At 27.3% G+C, this 18,393-nt stretch overlaps 1 protein-coding gene across 1 annotated transcript in view; it reads right to left on the bottom strand.

Annotated features, from left to right (window-relative positions):
* LOC129968989 (uncharacterized) overlaps window positions 1-18,393 on the bottom strand; it is a 494,387-nt gene that overhangs the window by 184,557 nt on the left and 291,437 nt on the right. Inside the window, exon 2 of the mRNA XM_056083383.1 lies at window positions 16,266-16,298. Within this exon, the coding sequence (XP_055939358.1) occupies window positions 16,266-16,298 (33 nt within the window). The remainder of the gene's footprint in view (window positions 1-16,265; window positions 16,299-18,393) is intronic.

Genomic DNA, 18,393 nt, shown 5'->3' with positions numbered 1-18,393 from the left:
ATAGCAATTATAACCAAAAATGAATTTTTAAACCTCAATTAATTCAATAGTAAATTTTTTTTGGCTTTAAAACGAAGATACAATACAATACTGAGCTCATATTACGGAAATAAAATAACTCTAACAGTTCATTGGGAAATATAAATGATAATCTCATTCATTCAGTTATTAATTTTTAATATGTTAAATTAAAGATTTTAAAGCTCATTTTTAAGCACAATATACATACACATCTTTATGAAAGTTATTTTTTTTTTTATTTTTTTATTTTTTTATTTTTTCAATTTGAAAAATAATACTGAATAGAAGAATTAAAATTATATATTTACTATATAATTTTGAAAACATATAACATAGAAAATATTTTCCCCATTTTTTTCGTTCTTTAATACATAAAATAATATATCAATATATTATTATAAATATCTTAAAATAATATATAATTTATTATATTAAAAACATCTATCATTTTATTTGTGCAGTTCCTTTCATTTTTCTTATAGCATATTATATAAATGTAGACGGTTGACATATAATAGCAATTGGACAAAAATGTCAAATGATTTGTTTCATTTTTTTCGTTCCTGAAAAAAAAAATCACTAAAATAAAAATAAATAAATAAAAAGTTTCTTAGTAAAATCTGAATAATAAATAGATACTTTGTCTCTGACTGCTTTATTAAAACATGTATAGATTGATACAGTAAAAAAAGGAGAAAAAGGCGGCAGACAAATATCAAATATAAGTTATATATATATGTGTGTGTGGGTATATATAGATATACATACAGATATATACATATAATCTTAAATTATATATATATATATATATATATATATATATATATATATATATATATATATATATATATATATATATATATATATATATATATATATATCTTAAAATTATATTTAAAAAATCATCATACAATGGAACTTTTAACTTTTTTTTGCTTTTTGTCATTTTATACATGTTTGATAATAGAATTTCCTAGAATATATCATGTTTTAAAAATATCTATCACTTTTTACGGGCAAAATAAAGTATTTTCATTGTTATACATATATTTTTCTTGAGAACGATACATTTTTTTCAAGTTTCCTTGGGAATAGAAGAAGGGAGAAGAGGTATGGTTTTAATAATGGCAACAATGGAGAATTTTAAGAATACAGGATTGAACTACTTGCAGAAAATGTTGAAAAATATTTGAAGCTTTATAAAGTTGCAGAGCACTGACCGAAGCACATTGTAAGTGGGTGGTGGGTGGGATTGACCCAACAGAGTCGTAATTTCAAGAGAGTTTTTCGCTAGAGAAATGAAAATACTGGAGAAATTTTGTGAAACGTGCTCTGAATAAACAGTCACGGAGTTTCTTAATGATAATTTTTTAAATAATAATGTATAAAAATTTTATAACAATAATAATCATCACAATTATATTTGGTTTTCTTTATTTTAATATTACATTCTTTGCTGAAGCCCTGACGTGGACGGGTGCAGCGTACCGAATGAAAAAGCAGAAATCAGATAAAGCAATGCGCGAGAATGATTCTGTTTGACAACCGTTTATGATAATGACAACGAGCGATAATGATAAGAATGATAATTACAACGAACGATAATGATAAGAATGATAATGACAACGAGCGATAATGATAAGAATGATAATGACAACCGTTTGAATTTTTGTTCAGCACGACATGGGACAGAAACCACAGAAAATGGACGGAGCTCCACAATGATAGCGGAAAGATAAGATCTAAACCAGAGGTGGGCAGACTTTTTCAGGATACTGGCTACTTTAATTTTTTCAAGGTGTTGCGGTCCACCCAGTGGTGTAGGTCTACAATATTTATTATAACTTAATAAATACGGGATAAATATTCACCTACATAACTACAAACATAATAATAATTGCCACAATTATAATAACATCAAATGATGGCTTAATATCAAATCATTCAAAATACATTAAGAAATAATTCAATTTCATCTAGAGTTAGCTCTCATAGATATAGTTAGTAGAAAACTTCGGCTACATATTGTCCGCCAATATATCAGTATATAATTACTAACTGCTAGTCTTGCACTGGATTCTGAGTGGTCGTCTGTGAGACGGGAAAGATATGGTGTATTAATTATATTAATCGTTAAAAATGCAGATTCCCACAGGTGGTAGAACCAAGAAACGATGAAATGATATGAAACTTTTTTAAAAATTAGGATGTGTTCATTAGATTTCAAAAATTCTTAGGTTCTTAACAACGTGTTTTTAAAATTATAACATTTTGAAGAAGAAAATCTACGTTTTCTTCAAGAGATAAAAGGAAGAATACAATGCTCCATAAATATGTTAATTTCATATGCGCATCTTAAGTCTTAGTAAAGGTGGTTGCCTCAAAATGTTTAGGCGGTACGCAGCCGATACTGATCGACTTAATGCCCACCCCTAGTCTAAACTATCTAAACTTATCCAGTCCCTACATTCGTCCAATCAGAAAGGTGTTCTATACAGACAAAACGTGTTTACAGTGATTATTTTCGAACCTGATTCAGGATGAATATCATTAATCGAGGTCATTAAAGAAATCATGCATATAAAGTGATTAAGATGATTTAATATTATTGCTCATGGTATGATTTAATAGAATTTTGTTCAATATAATATATTTTCACATTTAAGATTTTGAAATAGTAAAACAAACGTTTCTGCACTGTAAGTTAGCACTTAATACACTTTCAAGAAAGATAATTTTTTTGAAAGATTAAATAATCCAGGATGAAAGATACATACTCCAGATCTTATAGCATAGGTATTCTTAAACTGCCATGAATATTGTAGTATTTATACTGTCCAATTTGGTGATTTTTTTTCCAAAAAATTGTGTTGCATTTTACAAAAAATTAAAGGCAAAAATCTTCTCTTAAAATTATCTTTCTAAATTCTAAGTCGATTCTATGTCTCAAACGAATTTTTTTGTCATCGGAATAAATGGCTGCAATAAAAACTAACGAGGCAGAAAAACTTTCGCACTTAAGAAATTTGCATGTCTGGGTAGTTAAAATAAATTATCAGTAGCACTTTTTTCTGAATTTTATATACTTTTAAGGGAAAGAATGCAAAAAATAAAATGCCCAGCTTCACGATTTTCAAGACATTTGGAATCAAGTAATCTAATTCACTTTTGGGGCGACATCGTGAAATACATTAAAAATAAGAGAAGTAAACCCAGAAAAGAAATAAATTTGTAATTCTTGACTCACTTAATTTGCAAGTCACATAAGAAAGAGAGAGAGAGTTTCGTATGTAACAATGCTTAACTTCTCGTTTATATTCTTTTAAGTGCTACAGTAGGTTAAAAAAAATATTTGTTCTTCTTTTTTGCATAATATTCACAAAAGAAATAAATTAAATATTTTTTTTCATTCGAAAGTCATTCTTTTATAGATCAGGAAGTTAAATTTTATAAACAAAATATTCACTTAAAATATTTTACAAATAATAAAATTTTGAATAAAATGATAATGCAATACTTAAAATTATTTTATCAGTAGTCTAATAGTTAAAATTTATCACTGACTTTTCTGATAAATAAAAATAAATTATTTATCAGTAGTTTACTATTTAAAATTAATTTTTTACCCTTTCGATGTAAAATTTAGATTAACATTTCCAAACTGCGAAACAATTTTATTAACCTCATACATCGAATTTAACATTTTTTGAAGATGTAAAAAGTTCTTATTCAAATGTACTAAGTTTCATGTTTAACATATATTAAAAAAAACTAAAAATAGATATTAAAATAAGCAAATCAATAGTAATATTATACTTTTAAATATTAATATTTCGCTTTTGAATTAATAAGTTCTTCTTGATCTTTTCATTTTCTAAAATATTTCAAATCTTATTCATAATAATTTTGTTGAAAGATGATACAAAACTATGAATCATCTATTTTTTTCTAAGAAAAAACATCTAAAATATATATCAAGCGAAATTTTGATAGATGCCGATCATTTTCGATTTCTTTCAGAAATATATTTTATATAACAATTTATTTTGTCTTTCCAGTCTCATATTTTATAGAAAATATTACTTGCAGTAATTTCCGAGATCTTGACAAAATGAATATTTCAATGAATCGCAATAAACAAATCGCCTAAGCAAAAGTAACATTTTAAAACAAATTATTCATTTTCACTTCCCAGTAGAAAGCTCTTTTGACTGATTTATTTGACTTTTAGAACAACTTTAGTTCAAAGATTGTGTCTGACATGTAAATAGTTCATTGTCTCAGATTTTTTTTTCGTAATGCAAAGGGATTGTTAAATGTAAATATTTACGAATGTAAAGCATTTACATAGCTAAGGATCAAATTGTTGGATAATTATTATTTCTCTTTTATTCGAGGATATATCGAGTCTACTATTTGTTAAGATGATGTAAGATGAGCAATTTATTATTAGTTCTACGAAATAAAATCGTGGATTTGATTAAATGTGTATGGATTTTTGAAACACTAAAACACAATAGTTTTATTTCTTGGTGAATTATGAAAGGAGGCGCTAAATATACTCATAAACGATTGTTGAACATAATTAAAATTTTAAATTTGGCCACAAAAGGCTCAAATGTTTCAAAAAAGTATTTCATTTCTCAAACCGTTACGCGTTTACTCGATTTTTCAAACAACTATAATCTATGTAATTACCCAAATATATATATGTAAAAAAAATAATGCTTCTTATCTTGTGAAGTGAAATTTAGAGACATGGCTTGCTGATCGATATTTTCTTCTTAAAGTGCAGACAAAAATAATATCATAGTTATATTATAATCTCGTATCAGGGAAATTTCGTTACTTTTTAATCAAGTAAACTAAAAATAATAAATATAATAAATATTACTAGGTCTTCAGTGTGAGGCATTGGATTTGATATTTAACTGTGGTTTTATTATCAATGACGCTTTTAACTTAATTCAAAATTAGTTATAAACTGACAACATCTAACTTTTTAAAAACATTTTTTTTTTTAAGTTGGCGAAAGACCCACGTTTAACGCAGATATTATTTATTATTAATTTAACAACAACAAATTTATCTATTTAAAAAAAATTATCGTTATTTAAAGGCCTCTTAAATTAATCATTAAATAACTTATCCTTAGGATCGGATATTTTGTATTAGGTATTTAAGGTGGCAATTCTGCAAATCGCACATATTTTTTTTTAATATAAAGTGCATTTTGTGCATTTTTATTTCTAATTTTTCTTGCTTTTTAATTTTTATTTGATATATTATGCGTAATAAAATTTTTAATGTTAAAATGAAATTTAGAGAAATTTTATTCCGTTTTATTAGACGTTGACATCTAAACAGGAATTTTTCGTCTGCTTTTAATTCATAGTATATACAACTTTAATAGGTAATTACAATAATTGTGGTTATATTAATTTCATTAAATGGAGTATATCAGTTTTATCAGATAATGAAGTAAAAGGATACATTTTGTATTAATAATATTACAGCCAGGGAAACTGATATTCCGAGAGGACAAGCTGGTCGTCAAAGGTGGCCAGCATGTATATAAAATTTTGTTTATAAATTCAAAATCTACAAAAATCAGTTTTCCTTTTGTTCAATGAAAGTACGAAATATTTAAAAATAACAATATCAGAGATGTCATTCCAGTGAAATACCTTCCCTGAAATCGCCGAATACTTTATACATCTCTTTCTCAAAAAAATATTTAGTATTCTTTAGAAAACTGTTGTAAATAAAATTCAGAACCCAGGAATCTACTCTACTGTTTGCAGCCGACTTTACATCCTCAAAATTGACAGACGGTTGCAAAATAAGAGGGGGGGGGGGGAAAGGAATACCATGCATTCTTGCTGGAAGAATTTACCAAGTTCCTGTTTAGTCGTCCAGTTTCAAAGATTTCCTACATTTAAAATTATAGAAGTCCCTTTTCTTTTTTCTATTGTGAGTTCTCGGATTTCAAAAACGTATTTCTCACAAAATCCTGGATGCTCGAAATGCTGGGCGACTTGAAACGGGTTGGGGAGTGGGAAGGAAAGACTAGTAACGAGTGTAGAAAATGGCGTAAAAATATTCAAAAGTTTTTGCTTTTATTTATTTATTTATTTTTTGTGCATAAAAGATTTTCTTTTCGCTTAAACACGGGAACGGAATCAATAGAATCTTTCAGGCTGGTTCCTGTTTCTTTCCTTTTTATCCTCCCCCCTTTTTTTCCCTCTAGATTCTTAAAATATTTTTTTCATTATTTCCGTCACTGTGAGGTAGTTCAAAATGACACTTTTTTTTAAAGTTTAGAAGACTGTTTTTATTTTGAAATATTTCCTTCAACTTATGGAACATTGGGGATTTTGTTAGAAAAGTAAGGCGTATAAAATGAATATATTTTTTGCTTTGACATAAAACTACCACAGAAATTATGCCATAAGATGTTCATTTTTAATTTATATGGGATTGGAATGTGATACTAGTGATCTAGAATAAGGAAGACTGATAAACAAGTCGTCCAGTTTCAGCTTTCAGGTCGATTTCATTAATTTTTTTATTACTTCTATGCATGCCATCTGTTATCTCATGGCGGCTATGCATGTCATTTCTTATCTCATGGCGTCTATGTATGTCATCTATTATCTCAAGGCTTCTATGTAGGCCATCTATTATCTCATGAATTCTATGTATGCCATTTATTATATCATGAATTATATGTTATATATTATCTCATGGCTTCTATGTATGTCATCAATTATCTCATGAATTTTATGTATGCTATCTATTATTTCATGACTGCTATGTATGCTATCTATTATTTCATGACTGCTATGTATGCTATCTATTATCTCATGACTTCTTTGTATATCATCTATTATCTCATGACATATACGTATTCCATTTATTATCTCATGGCTTATATGTAAGTCATCTATTATCTCGTGACTTCTATATATGCTATATATTATCTCATGACTTCTATATATGCTATCTATTATCTCATTACTTCTTTGTATATCATCTTTTATCTCATGACTTCTACGTATGCCATTTATTATCTCATGGATTCTATGTAAGTCATCTATTATCTCATGACTTCTTTGTATATCATCTTTTATCTCATGACTTCTACGTATGCCATTTATTATCTCATGGATTCTATGTAAGTCATCTATTATCTCATGACTTCTATGTATGCTATCTATTATCTCATGACTACAATGTAGGTCATCAAGGATCACTTCCTCCTCCATTATTAACAGTAAAATAAATAAAATATCTCTACTCCGCTGCGGATATTAAATTCAATAAAACTCACGATCGGATTTCGAAGTCACAATTATTAGCCCGATTTAATTAAGATTTGTTTCGTATGAAAACTCATAGCCTCTAGGTGTGAAGGGTAGGCGACCTTTGATGACACCTCCACTTTTTATATGACAGTCAGAAAAACACGACATCACTGCATGTTTTCAAAGAAAGAAAATATTAACGAAGTTCTCCACCTCGAACTATCGCACTGACTTCACCAACTCAGTAATCAAAATTTTTTAAGATTAACCATAGAATGAATAAAACTGATTTCAACAATTTATTTAGCTACTTCAAAAGTATAAGCAATTAATCAGACATTTTCTTATTTATTGGGGGCAATTTAAATTATATTTTGTCTGTATGTACTTCAATCAAAATAATTTTTGTCCTTTAGTAGTCTTTTAAAGAACTATTATACTATTATACTAAATATTATTATACTATATACTAAAGAACTATTTAAAGAACAAAAATAATCTTAATTCATAAAATGAAATAATGCATAGACATTATTTCTGGAGTTCAAACAAATCGCCATAAACGGCTAGTTAATTATTAAAATGCCCAAATTCAAGAAAAAAAAATCAAAAATCATAGAACAAGAAACACTAATACTTAAAATAGGATTCCAAGCAATAAAATGCTTTCGAAAGATGCAAATGCAAAATTAAAGGTATTAAGACCACATTCTCCATCTCTAATTTAAATAAATAAAGTACATACACTTATATAATGTCCAGTTTTTGCGTAAGATAAATAATAAACAAAAGAAAAAGTCCTCGAAATAATGAAAAGTTGTCAAATTTTCTTTTTATCTGCTCATTTACATTTTAAAATAACATTTATGTTAATTACGTCATAAGCCGGCTGAACTTCATTTCATGAATAGTTATTACTCTGCAGAGAACTCGAAATTCGTTGTCTTTGTCTTTCAAGCATACTTAAGATGGGGCGATATGAATAATTTAATAGGTTAAAATAGCGTGTTTTAAACTGAAATTGTTAAAAGCTAAAGCAAACGCTGTCTTTTAAATATTAATTGTTATTACGGAGGAGGATAAATAAATTTGAACTGAATGTGTAGCACAACAAAGAATACATCAATATTGACAAATAACTAAATATATGATATTTTGAAATATTATCAATTTTGTTACATTTTTTGAAAAATGAACGGGAGTAGTCTCCTCTAATCTTTCTCCCATAATCTCAAATAAAGGTGTTATCCTTCCTCACGCATAAAACTCAGGTTCTTAGACCAGTCAGTAAACGTCACGAATAATGTACGTTCTTCCCCCTTAGTTCCCTCCAACGTATAATTGCGATAACGGTTTTTCATTCGATTCCCATTGACTCAGAAGAGAGTGAAGATATTTTGATCCCAAATGATTCAGAGGAGACTGGGAGTAATTTGATTCCAAATGATTCAGAGGAGGGCTAGAATAATTTGATCCTAAATGATTCAGAGGAGGGCGGGAATAATTTAATCCCAAATGATTCAGGGGAGGGAGGGAGTAATTTGATCCCAAATGACTCAGAGGAGGATGGGTGTAATTTGATTCCAAATGACTCGGGAGAAAGCAGGAGTAATTTAATCCCAAATGACTCAGAAGAGGGCAGGAGTAATTTTTCAACACTACACTATAAGTACATATAGTATGACTTGTATAGCATAAATAAGCTAGCTTCTTGCGTCTATGATAGATGTAGTCGTATTGTGGGATTGTTTCCACTCCAATGGCGTACGTACTTCCTATGAGAATGGTTGGGGCCCAGTTAATGTTGGCTCTTTAAACTCCAACCATAGTGTAACAGTCCCCGTTTCCCAGTACTGATAAGACATTGTGTTGTACTGATTCATTGTGTCGTCGCTGTTACTTATTAAACCCCTCGAGATAGCCAGATGGTGGATCTTTTCACCTGGGTGGTCTCACATCTGTTCATTAGCGACTACAATGAAAGAGCACCTGTGGAATTTCTCTTCCCAGAGGTATTCATAGCAACTTCAAAGAGGAAGGGGTGTCCAAACATCTGGATACTAGATGTTTCTCTTTGTGAAAGGACCTTCCCACGACCCACTGGCGCCGCTGAGAGAGCCTATTGCTGACCCCCGATTGGTCGAAAGAGAGCTCAAATGACCAATGTAAATTGAGGCGGAGATTGTCGCCGAAATAAAGTACGGAGATTTTTTTTAGAGGGAGAGAAGAAACGAATTGCGGAGGATGGTTGGACTACGCCCACGAGTTCGGAGTCAGAGAAACTACCCTTGGAGTTGTCGTGTTGACATGATGGGGAACTGAGTTCCGAAAAAAACCTCCGATTTTGTTGTGTGTTCTACTACAGGTGTAAATAGCTATTTATTTAACCAAGATTAGAACAACGTTGTTCTTTCTATATATAGGACTGTAAAATAAAGGTCTGGAAATTCTGCTTCGTTATTTGATCAGTCTAGATCAGGACATTACAATAATTTCTGGATTACTGTTGTCTTGTTAAAGGTTATTCAATTTATTTCAGATGCTTTAGTAAAGTTTGGTAATGCCGACATGATTATAAATAATGTAAAGTTCCAAGAGCATAAGCAAACGCATTTTGTAATACCTTTTTAGTTACCAGGAAGAAAATTCCTGTTCAATAAAAAGTTTCAAAACAGAATAGAATAAAGTAAAATAGAAGTAAACAGAATAATAAATGTTTTATATACAACAAAAATTCATGTGTCATTTTATTCTATATAACTCGAAGTTCTAGTAACAATAGAAGTTCGAAAAATATTTTGCAAACTACATCAAAATTCAGAGGAAGAGGATATAACTTTCTAAAACAGCCTGCGGTGATGGGACAAAAAAATTATAGAAAACAGTTCCAAAAACGTGAAACGAGACAAAAGAAGAAAGAAGTAGATCTACCCTAAAGGGTTCTATTCTGATCTTGTATTAAAGGTAGGATGGAAAGAGGATTTTTGTGTTAAAAACTAGGCAAAAGAAAAAAAAAAGTTACTGAAATTTTTTGAGCCATTTTCTACATTTCTTAACAGGAGTTTTCGATTTCTTTCCTTACCCCCTTCATCGTGCAACTTCTTAAAAATCAAAGAATTTGTAAGAAAACATGTTTTTGAAATCTTGAAGTTCACAACAAGAAAAGAAAAAAACTGCAGAGAAGTAACACACGTTTAATATGGAAAAAAAAAATCAGAAGCGACTACTAGATAAAACTTGATGTGTTCTTTCTGTCAAAATCTTTGAAACTCTTTCTTTATATATATTTCAACAATTCTCAATTGGTTGTCCGTTTAAATATGCAAATAATTCTACAAAATGACGAATCTATAGCTCGTTTCCCAATTTCATTTATGGTAAATTTTGATTGAAAGTAAAAAATATAGGAGAAGCAAGAAAAATCGAAAACTCTCTGATTCTGTTGAAAGATATCGCATTTCTGAAATAATTTTTCCTTCAGTGTTTCGAGGATAGAATTTTGTTCTTTTCGTTGGATAAAACTGTGGTGCAACTCCAAATAATTTCTCTTTATTTCTATTACGTTAAACCGATACTGCAAATAGAAAAACGTCAATATTTTGCTGCATTTCCCATTAATTTTTGAGTTATGAATTAGTAAATATACTAAAGATTGATCATATAAGAAAAGTTAAAAATGATAAACATAGGTAAATTAGTAAAATACATTAAATGTAAAAATACTTCTGAATGTTTCCTGGGAGAAAAAAAAGGTTTAAGCATTCTTAACCCTTTTTTCTCCCAGGAAATTTAAAACAATTCGAAGAAATTATTTTCTTACAAAGACACGGAATTTCCATAAATTAATTTAGGTATTTTAATAAACCAAATTTTGAGTTTCATTTTTCATTTAATAGGATGATTAGGCGAAATGTCACATCGCTTAAAAATAAAGCTGTTTTCATATAATTTAACTTTATTAATAGCATCAAAATCATAATATATGTTGATAAAATAATCTGAAAAGGAAAAACTACAAAATTCAATTCTATATATGGCAAAAAATGAAGTCAGAATGTGCAAAAGATCATTAATACGAATATTTCGAAAATAAAATAAACTCCAACTGCTTCAAAAGTGTATAGAAACTTCTAAAAACAAATTTAATTGAAAATGAATTAAAAAATAAATTATTTAAATTTAATAAAATAAATAACAAATAACGATAATTAAATATAAGGATATTTTAGTCATAAATGGCATGTTGAATCTGAGATATATCTAGGAACAATTTAGTGATTCGAAATGCAGCGACAAAACCTGGAATTCAGTATCTTTAAGAAAGCACTCGCATAGTGGCTGGGGTGTAATATGTATATTTCGAGATAACAATTAAAAGATAGCATTAATATTGTTCTGAGTTATTATTGCTAAACTCTCAATTACCCTGTTTATCATTTTACAATGTTTTTTCGCGACATTAGAAAAAAATATTCGCAATGGTATGTGTATGTGTGTGTGTGTGTGTATATATATATATATCAGATATTCGTAAAAGATTAAACTATCTTTAATTTGATTTTCTGTGAAAAAAAATCATTATGCATTTATTTTTAGATGTATGTTTTGTATTATCATTATGTATTATTTAGATTATTTTTAGATGTATGAAGTTCATAAGTAAAACTTTTAAATAGTATAAAGAAAAGAGTGTATTTCTTACACCTATAAAAAAAAGTTAAATTATTAAAATTCAAATATTGATGTTTTCAGATAAGAAGCATTCTTAGCCATTACATTTCAGCAATTTATTAATATGGATGCAAATGATTTTTTTGTTTTATATATCGAACAAGCTATAATGACAACGAGCAATTGTTAAAAGGGTTTGATGAAATCTTGGCTTTGCGTCTGAATGGGTTCCAAGGAGGCCCGCCGCATAAGGGGCCTAATGTAGGAGAATCGAAAAAAAAAAAAAATGTGCTTTTAACTCAAGCATTGTAACATAAAAATGCTTTAAAATTGATTCGCCTATGTCGATTTTATTTTTAAATTTACTTTTTATTATGTAGCTTCGATACATGCAAACAAAGCATGAAAACGCATTTGCTAAAAAAATTAGAATTATTTTTTTTTCTTTCTTTTTCTTAAATCATACCTAAAATTTGTACGCAATTAGAGGAAACTTTGTACTGAAATAAAATTGAACAGCTAGTTTTTGTAAATTCATAATAGTTTTAAAAGAGTTAAAATTATAGAGAAAAAAAGTTAAAAATCATCATTAATATTCAATAAAAATTTAAATTTTTTTTTTGGGGGGGGGGGTCCTTTTTTATGAACAACTAGTAATCAGAAAGTAATTATCTTTCAAATTTGGCAGTTCTACGCCTGTTGATATGTCATATAGAAATACTATTTTTAATCATCGAATAACAATATTATATGACGCAATTTACGTACAGTATGCCAACTTACATAAATTATCATTCTAAAAAATGGATGAAATTACAACTATACAGATTATAGAGAAATATTTGAAACAGAAGTGTTGCAGCCAGTTTCAGTTTATCCTCGCTGTCAAACAAACATGGCGCTCACTCTGTTATTCTTTCTTTTCCTATTTTGAAACAATCTTTCGGTTTTTAAGGATGCAAAGATTGCACAAAACTGACACGTCGAATTGTTGTGCCTGGATTTTATTTGCAGCAAATTCTGAAAGAAGATAAATGAATCCTTGAAGATAAAGTAAAAGTGAAAAGTATTTGACATCTTTGAAAGGAAAATGTCGTAAGACATGACACGTTTGATATTGCTCTGGAAGAATATTCAATGAATTCTCTAAAAATAACTCTGATCAAATATGAGGGTGAATCTGAACAGGTAAAATAAAAATAAAAAAATAATAAATCATCCTTTAACTGCATTTTTTAAATATAGCTTTTATGGGATTTTTTTTTATTTTGTGAGGGGAAATTAATAGATAAATCAGATAGATTTTTATAGGATGCAAATATTTTATTTTATCTTCTAGTATACAAAGAATACAAAAAAATTACAGTTTATAAAAATGTTTTTTAAAAAAAAATTCCACTCGATTTTTTGACGACCTTCATTTTTCAAATTTATATAAGTCCGAAACACGCGTTTTTCAATTTATACTTATTTGTCTATCTGTCTTTCTGTTTTTTTTTATGTCTATGAGCATAGTAATTCAAAAATGCTAAGAGTTAGACTGATGAAATTCAGTATATGTTGTGTGCTCTAAATTTATAAATTATAAATAATTTTTTTAATGAGGTCCATTCAAAAGAATTCTGCCTACTCGATTGTCAAAGTGACACGAGATCTGTTACTACGAAATGTAAAGATGAAGATATAAAAAATTTGGTGTACAATTTTTGCATTTAGCATTTGTATCTGTATGAAATTTGAAACTAAATCCATCAAAGAGTTTATAGTTTATCAGTCTTTGCTTTCGCATGCATGTAAACACGATATTTCAAAAATACACAATTTCAGTAAATAATCATTTTTTTGTATCTAAATAATAAATTTTTTTATCCAATTTTGGATCAATCCTTTGTTTGCCATTCACTTTGCATAGATTACAGATGAAAATTTGAAAGAGCAATGACTTAAATAAATGAAATGGACATGCGATTTTTTTTTCTTCTAAAACTGTATTCTGCTTCAAACTTTGACTTCAGTAAAATAAAAAACAGATCGTACAATGCGCACACTCGTGTTGTTTTTGTTTTGTTTTTTCACTCTGCGAAACTACAAAACCTCCATGTGCAGGAATCTGAGAATAAAAAAAAGTATTCATATTGTTGACCGCCTTATCTAAGGTCCATAATTTTATGTGGAAGGAAGGAGGCATGTCAGCTTTCTTTTAAGATTTAGAACGACCTTCAGAAAGTTTAGAATGATCTTTTCCATTTTCTTTTAATAAACTAATATCCAAGAGCTATGGTATATATAAGTAGAGAATTCGAAAATTACGGTAAAAGTTTTGTAATCAAATCAATCACATCATTGCATTAACATTAGGATGCTTAGTATTTGAAATTCAATTTTTTTAAATATTTATTTTTGAAAACAATTTGTCTAAAAGATGTTAGCATGCGTATAAAAATGTGTACTGTACAAGTAACGATTCAATGGTTGTTTCTCCCCTTTACTGTAGAAAATTAGAAAAAAAATATGCCAATCAAAAACTAATAATTTTCACAGTGCCGAAAGAAAGCAACTGAACATTCTATTTCTGATATTTAAACTAGTATTCTAATTTCGAATTTTTTAAAATTTTTAAATCAAGAATGAATAGCGATGTATTAATATCATAGTTTTAGTCGATAACGCAAATTAATTCTTATAAAATTATAATTATATCCACGAAAATATTAAATTTTATGCATTGTAAAAGTTAAAAATTAAATTTGCTACAAATGAATCTCACATTTTTTTTCCCTCAGTATTTGCTCAAATAGAATGATTTGTAAACTAGACAGAAAATATTGAAAGGAAGCTGCAAAAGACATGGAGTCAAAATGTAAAATTCCTTTTATCTCTATGTTAGAAAATTTAGGGAAGAAATTCTGGAAAATAACAGTACCAGTTGAGTATTTTTACTTTATTTCAGGAATTTATTCTACAAATTTTAAAGAATATCTTTCTTATATTTTATGTAGTTGCTATGTTTAAGAAAGAAAAACTAAGCGGATATAAAATACATTCTAAATTTTCAAAATTGTAAGCTCAAAACTACGAAGTATGTATATACATCAATGGAAATGCAAATTCAAAATTGTGCAATTTGAACATAACATTGGGAGAAATGTTTGCATATATATTACCTGTCAGAATTTTTTTCATTCAGATATTTATTTTAATGGGATATCTTTTTCTTTGTGATGTAATAAGAAATTTTCTTGAATTTTTCATGTTTTAAAAATTAATAGGAAATTTTATGATATTTGCATTTATTAATTCCTTTGTAAAAAGATACTTGTCAGTGAGTATTTCCAGTCCATAAGATTAAGTTATTTTTGTAATATCTTTTAAGGATTAGCAATGCAATTTCTTGTGTTCATTTATTTAGAATAGAATGGATATAAATATAATTAAAAATATTTCAAGGTACTAGCTCAGGTGAATACATTATTTGAGTCATTAAAAATGCATTTATTTACAAATGCAAATCGAAAAAGAAATGAAAATTTGCTTAAAAAATATAAGAACTTCTGGAAAAAAAATCAAGCAATTTTGCTCATCTTTTTGTTTTAAACCTAACTTTATTTTTATTTCAAGCATTATTACAAAAATAAAATCAGGTTCCATTTCAAATGATTATAAAATAAAAGTTCATTTCATTCCATTTATTAATAAAAATTATCTGAATTAGATGTTAGATGTTTGCAAATATATATTTTTTAAAATGCTTTCGAAAAGGATTTTTGGATGCTTAAATTGTTGCAGTAAAAATAATAATTATTTTCTAGTCTAAATTGTACCCATATTGTTTTCAACTGATTTAATTTAAATTACTCAACAATAAAAAAGCTCTTCTTGAAAGTTTGGTTAATTGTTTCAAGAAGATAAATAGGATTATAATAAATCAGCACTATAAACATTTTGTGTCTGGTGGAAATAATTACTTAAAACATATCTTGCTGACATCTATAGCACTTTCAGAAAGTACAAGTAAATTACTTCCTAGAAAACTTCAATCGATTTCTAATTTAGTATGGGAATTCCCATCATTAACTGCATTGTCTAGCTATATTGTTTTTGGAAGAACTGAAATCAGAAGTAAATCGTTTTAAAATTGCACTTTCTTAGTAAAAAAAAATAAAAAAAATAATAATAATATGTAACCTCAAAATAATTCAAAAATTGAAAATTAAACAACAATGAATTTTAAATGAATTTTAGTGTAAAAACCAAACACATTCTTACCTGAAACTGAAGATGGTTTGGCTTTAGGTGTTTCTGAAAAGGAAAAAAAAATATTTTAAATATTTTTAATAAGCAATGAAACATAAAAGCTTTAAAATGATGAAAATTAATATACAACAAAATAATTTGTGTGCATCATTTAATACGAAAATACCCATTGCTTGATTCTTATACTACAATGGATATTCAATAATTGATCAGCTTTGATAATTCAAAACAACATCCATCACCGTTAAAAGAAAATAGAAATTTAGAAAATGAAATATAATTTATTTACTTCTTAGGCTCCTTCTTGTACAATATGATAAAAAGAAAAAAAGTATAATTTTAGATAAAAAAAAAAGCACAGAAGGACAGACAGTCTGTTGCAGATGTTTACCTATTTTCTCTAGAATGTTTTATAGAATTAATCATAAATCTGTGAAATTGAAAGCATCAATTAATAGCTCATGATATATACATATATATATATATATATATATATATATATATATATATATATATATATATATATATATATATATATATATATATATATATATATATATATATATATATATATATATATATATATATATATATATTAAAGATGATAACTTTTGAGTGAAACGCAACACCTCTATAAATATTGGCGTCGGACATCATAGTAAGTATTATGACTTTCATTTTCAATGGTGTCATCATTGTTACTTATGAATTGTACGAGGAACAGTCAAGAATTAAAGATGCGGTATTATACTGGCATAATTAATATTCCCAATTCATTTTTCTTCTTACATGGAAAACATTAATTTAGCTCCGTTCCAATCTTGCTAGACATTTTTTAAATAGAGCAGGAGGGACCAAATACCAATTATTATAATATATATTTTTAACCAGAACAAATCATTTTTCAGTAGATTAAAAATTCCATGAATGTTCAGGGTGTTTTTCCTTTTCGGGGCTCAATGCTTCTTCAGTAAACCTTTATTTGTGGTATTATTAGAACCTTAAGAGTATTAAAATCAAATACCAATACTATTTGATCATTTCTCTTAAACTGTCAGAATTAATTAATTTACGAAACCTAATGAATAAAGAAAGGGGATCAAAAAGTAAAACATAATTATTGTAACAAAACATAAATTCCTGAGTGTTATTTTAATGTTATTTTAACCTAAATTATATACTGAGACTATTAAATGAGATATAATAGACGAGAAAAGAATAAATATGAGTAAACATCAAGGAGCATTACAAAACTTAAATTCGTGAAAATGTGCACTATTGAAAGATTTGGATTTCAAAAACCTAGAAATCTGATATATATATATATATATATATATATATATATATATATATTTATAATATTATATTTTTATATATATTTATATTTTTATAATTTTATTTGGTTTAATTTTGATTTGATTTTTTTGTTTTTCCTATTAACTTGATTCTAATACTTTTGTATATATATGTGTGTGTGTGTGTGTGACTTTAAATAAATGCATGTGAGGATAATAATTTCACATAAATATATGTAGATAAAGTTAAAATGCATGAATATCACTTTACTGTCTTTAAGAGCAAAAGATATTTCCTATTTGAATGCTTGTTAAACATATTTTTATCTAATATATAATGTGCAATATGTAAGTGAAACAGTGTCCAAATGTATTGCGCTCGTTCTATGTATCGTTTTATACTTTTCCTCTTTTTATAGCGTTTTTTTTTTTTAAACTTTTTTCAGTTTTTTTTCTTTTTTTTTCTTTCTTTTCTTTTTTTTTTTTTTTTTTTTGAATACATCTTTCTTTTTCACGGGCTTCAATGTCGAAATTCAATATCGAAATATTCTTCAAAACTTAAAAGAAAATAAATTTAACTTCGTGATTTAAATCATAATTAAAAAATAATGCTTTTTTTCTAAAATGAAACTTTAATCAAATATTGAAATATTGAACTTTAGCGAAACAATTATCACGAAAATAAAATTAACCCATCAATGAAAAATATTTGATTTAAGAGGACTGTAATCATTATTTTAAAGCCTTTTCCTGAGAATCCAAAGATAAAATAAATTGATTTTACTTAATCTGCATCGCGATAGGAGTAACAAAAGACATTTGATTAAATTTTGATTTTATATTGA

Source organism: Argiope bruennichi, chromosome 1, assembly GCF_947563725.1.
Source record: "Argiope bruennichi chromosome 1, qqArgBrue1.1, whole genome shotgun sequence".
Taxonomy (NCBI): Eukaryota; Metazoa; Arthropoda; class Arachnida; order Araneae; family Araneidae; genus Argiope; species Argiope bruennichi.
The sequence above is the reverse complement of the archived record's forward strand: the minus strand, read 5'-3'. Positions and strand labels throughout refer to the sequence as shown.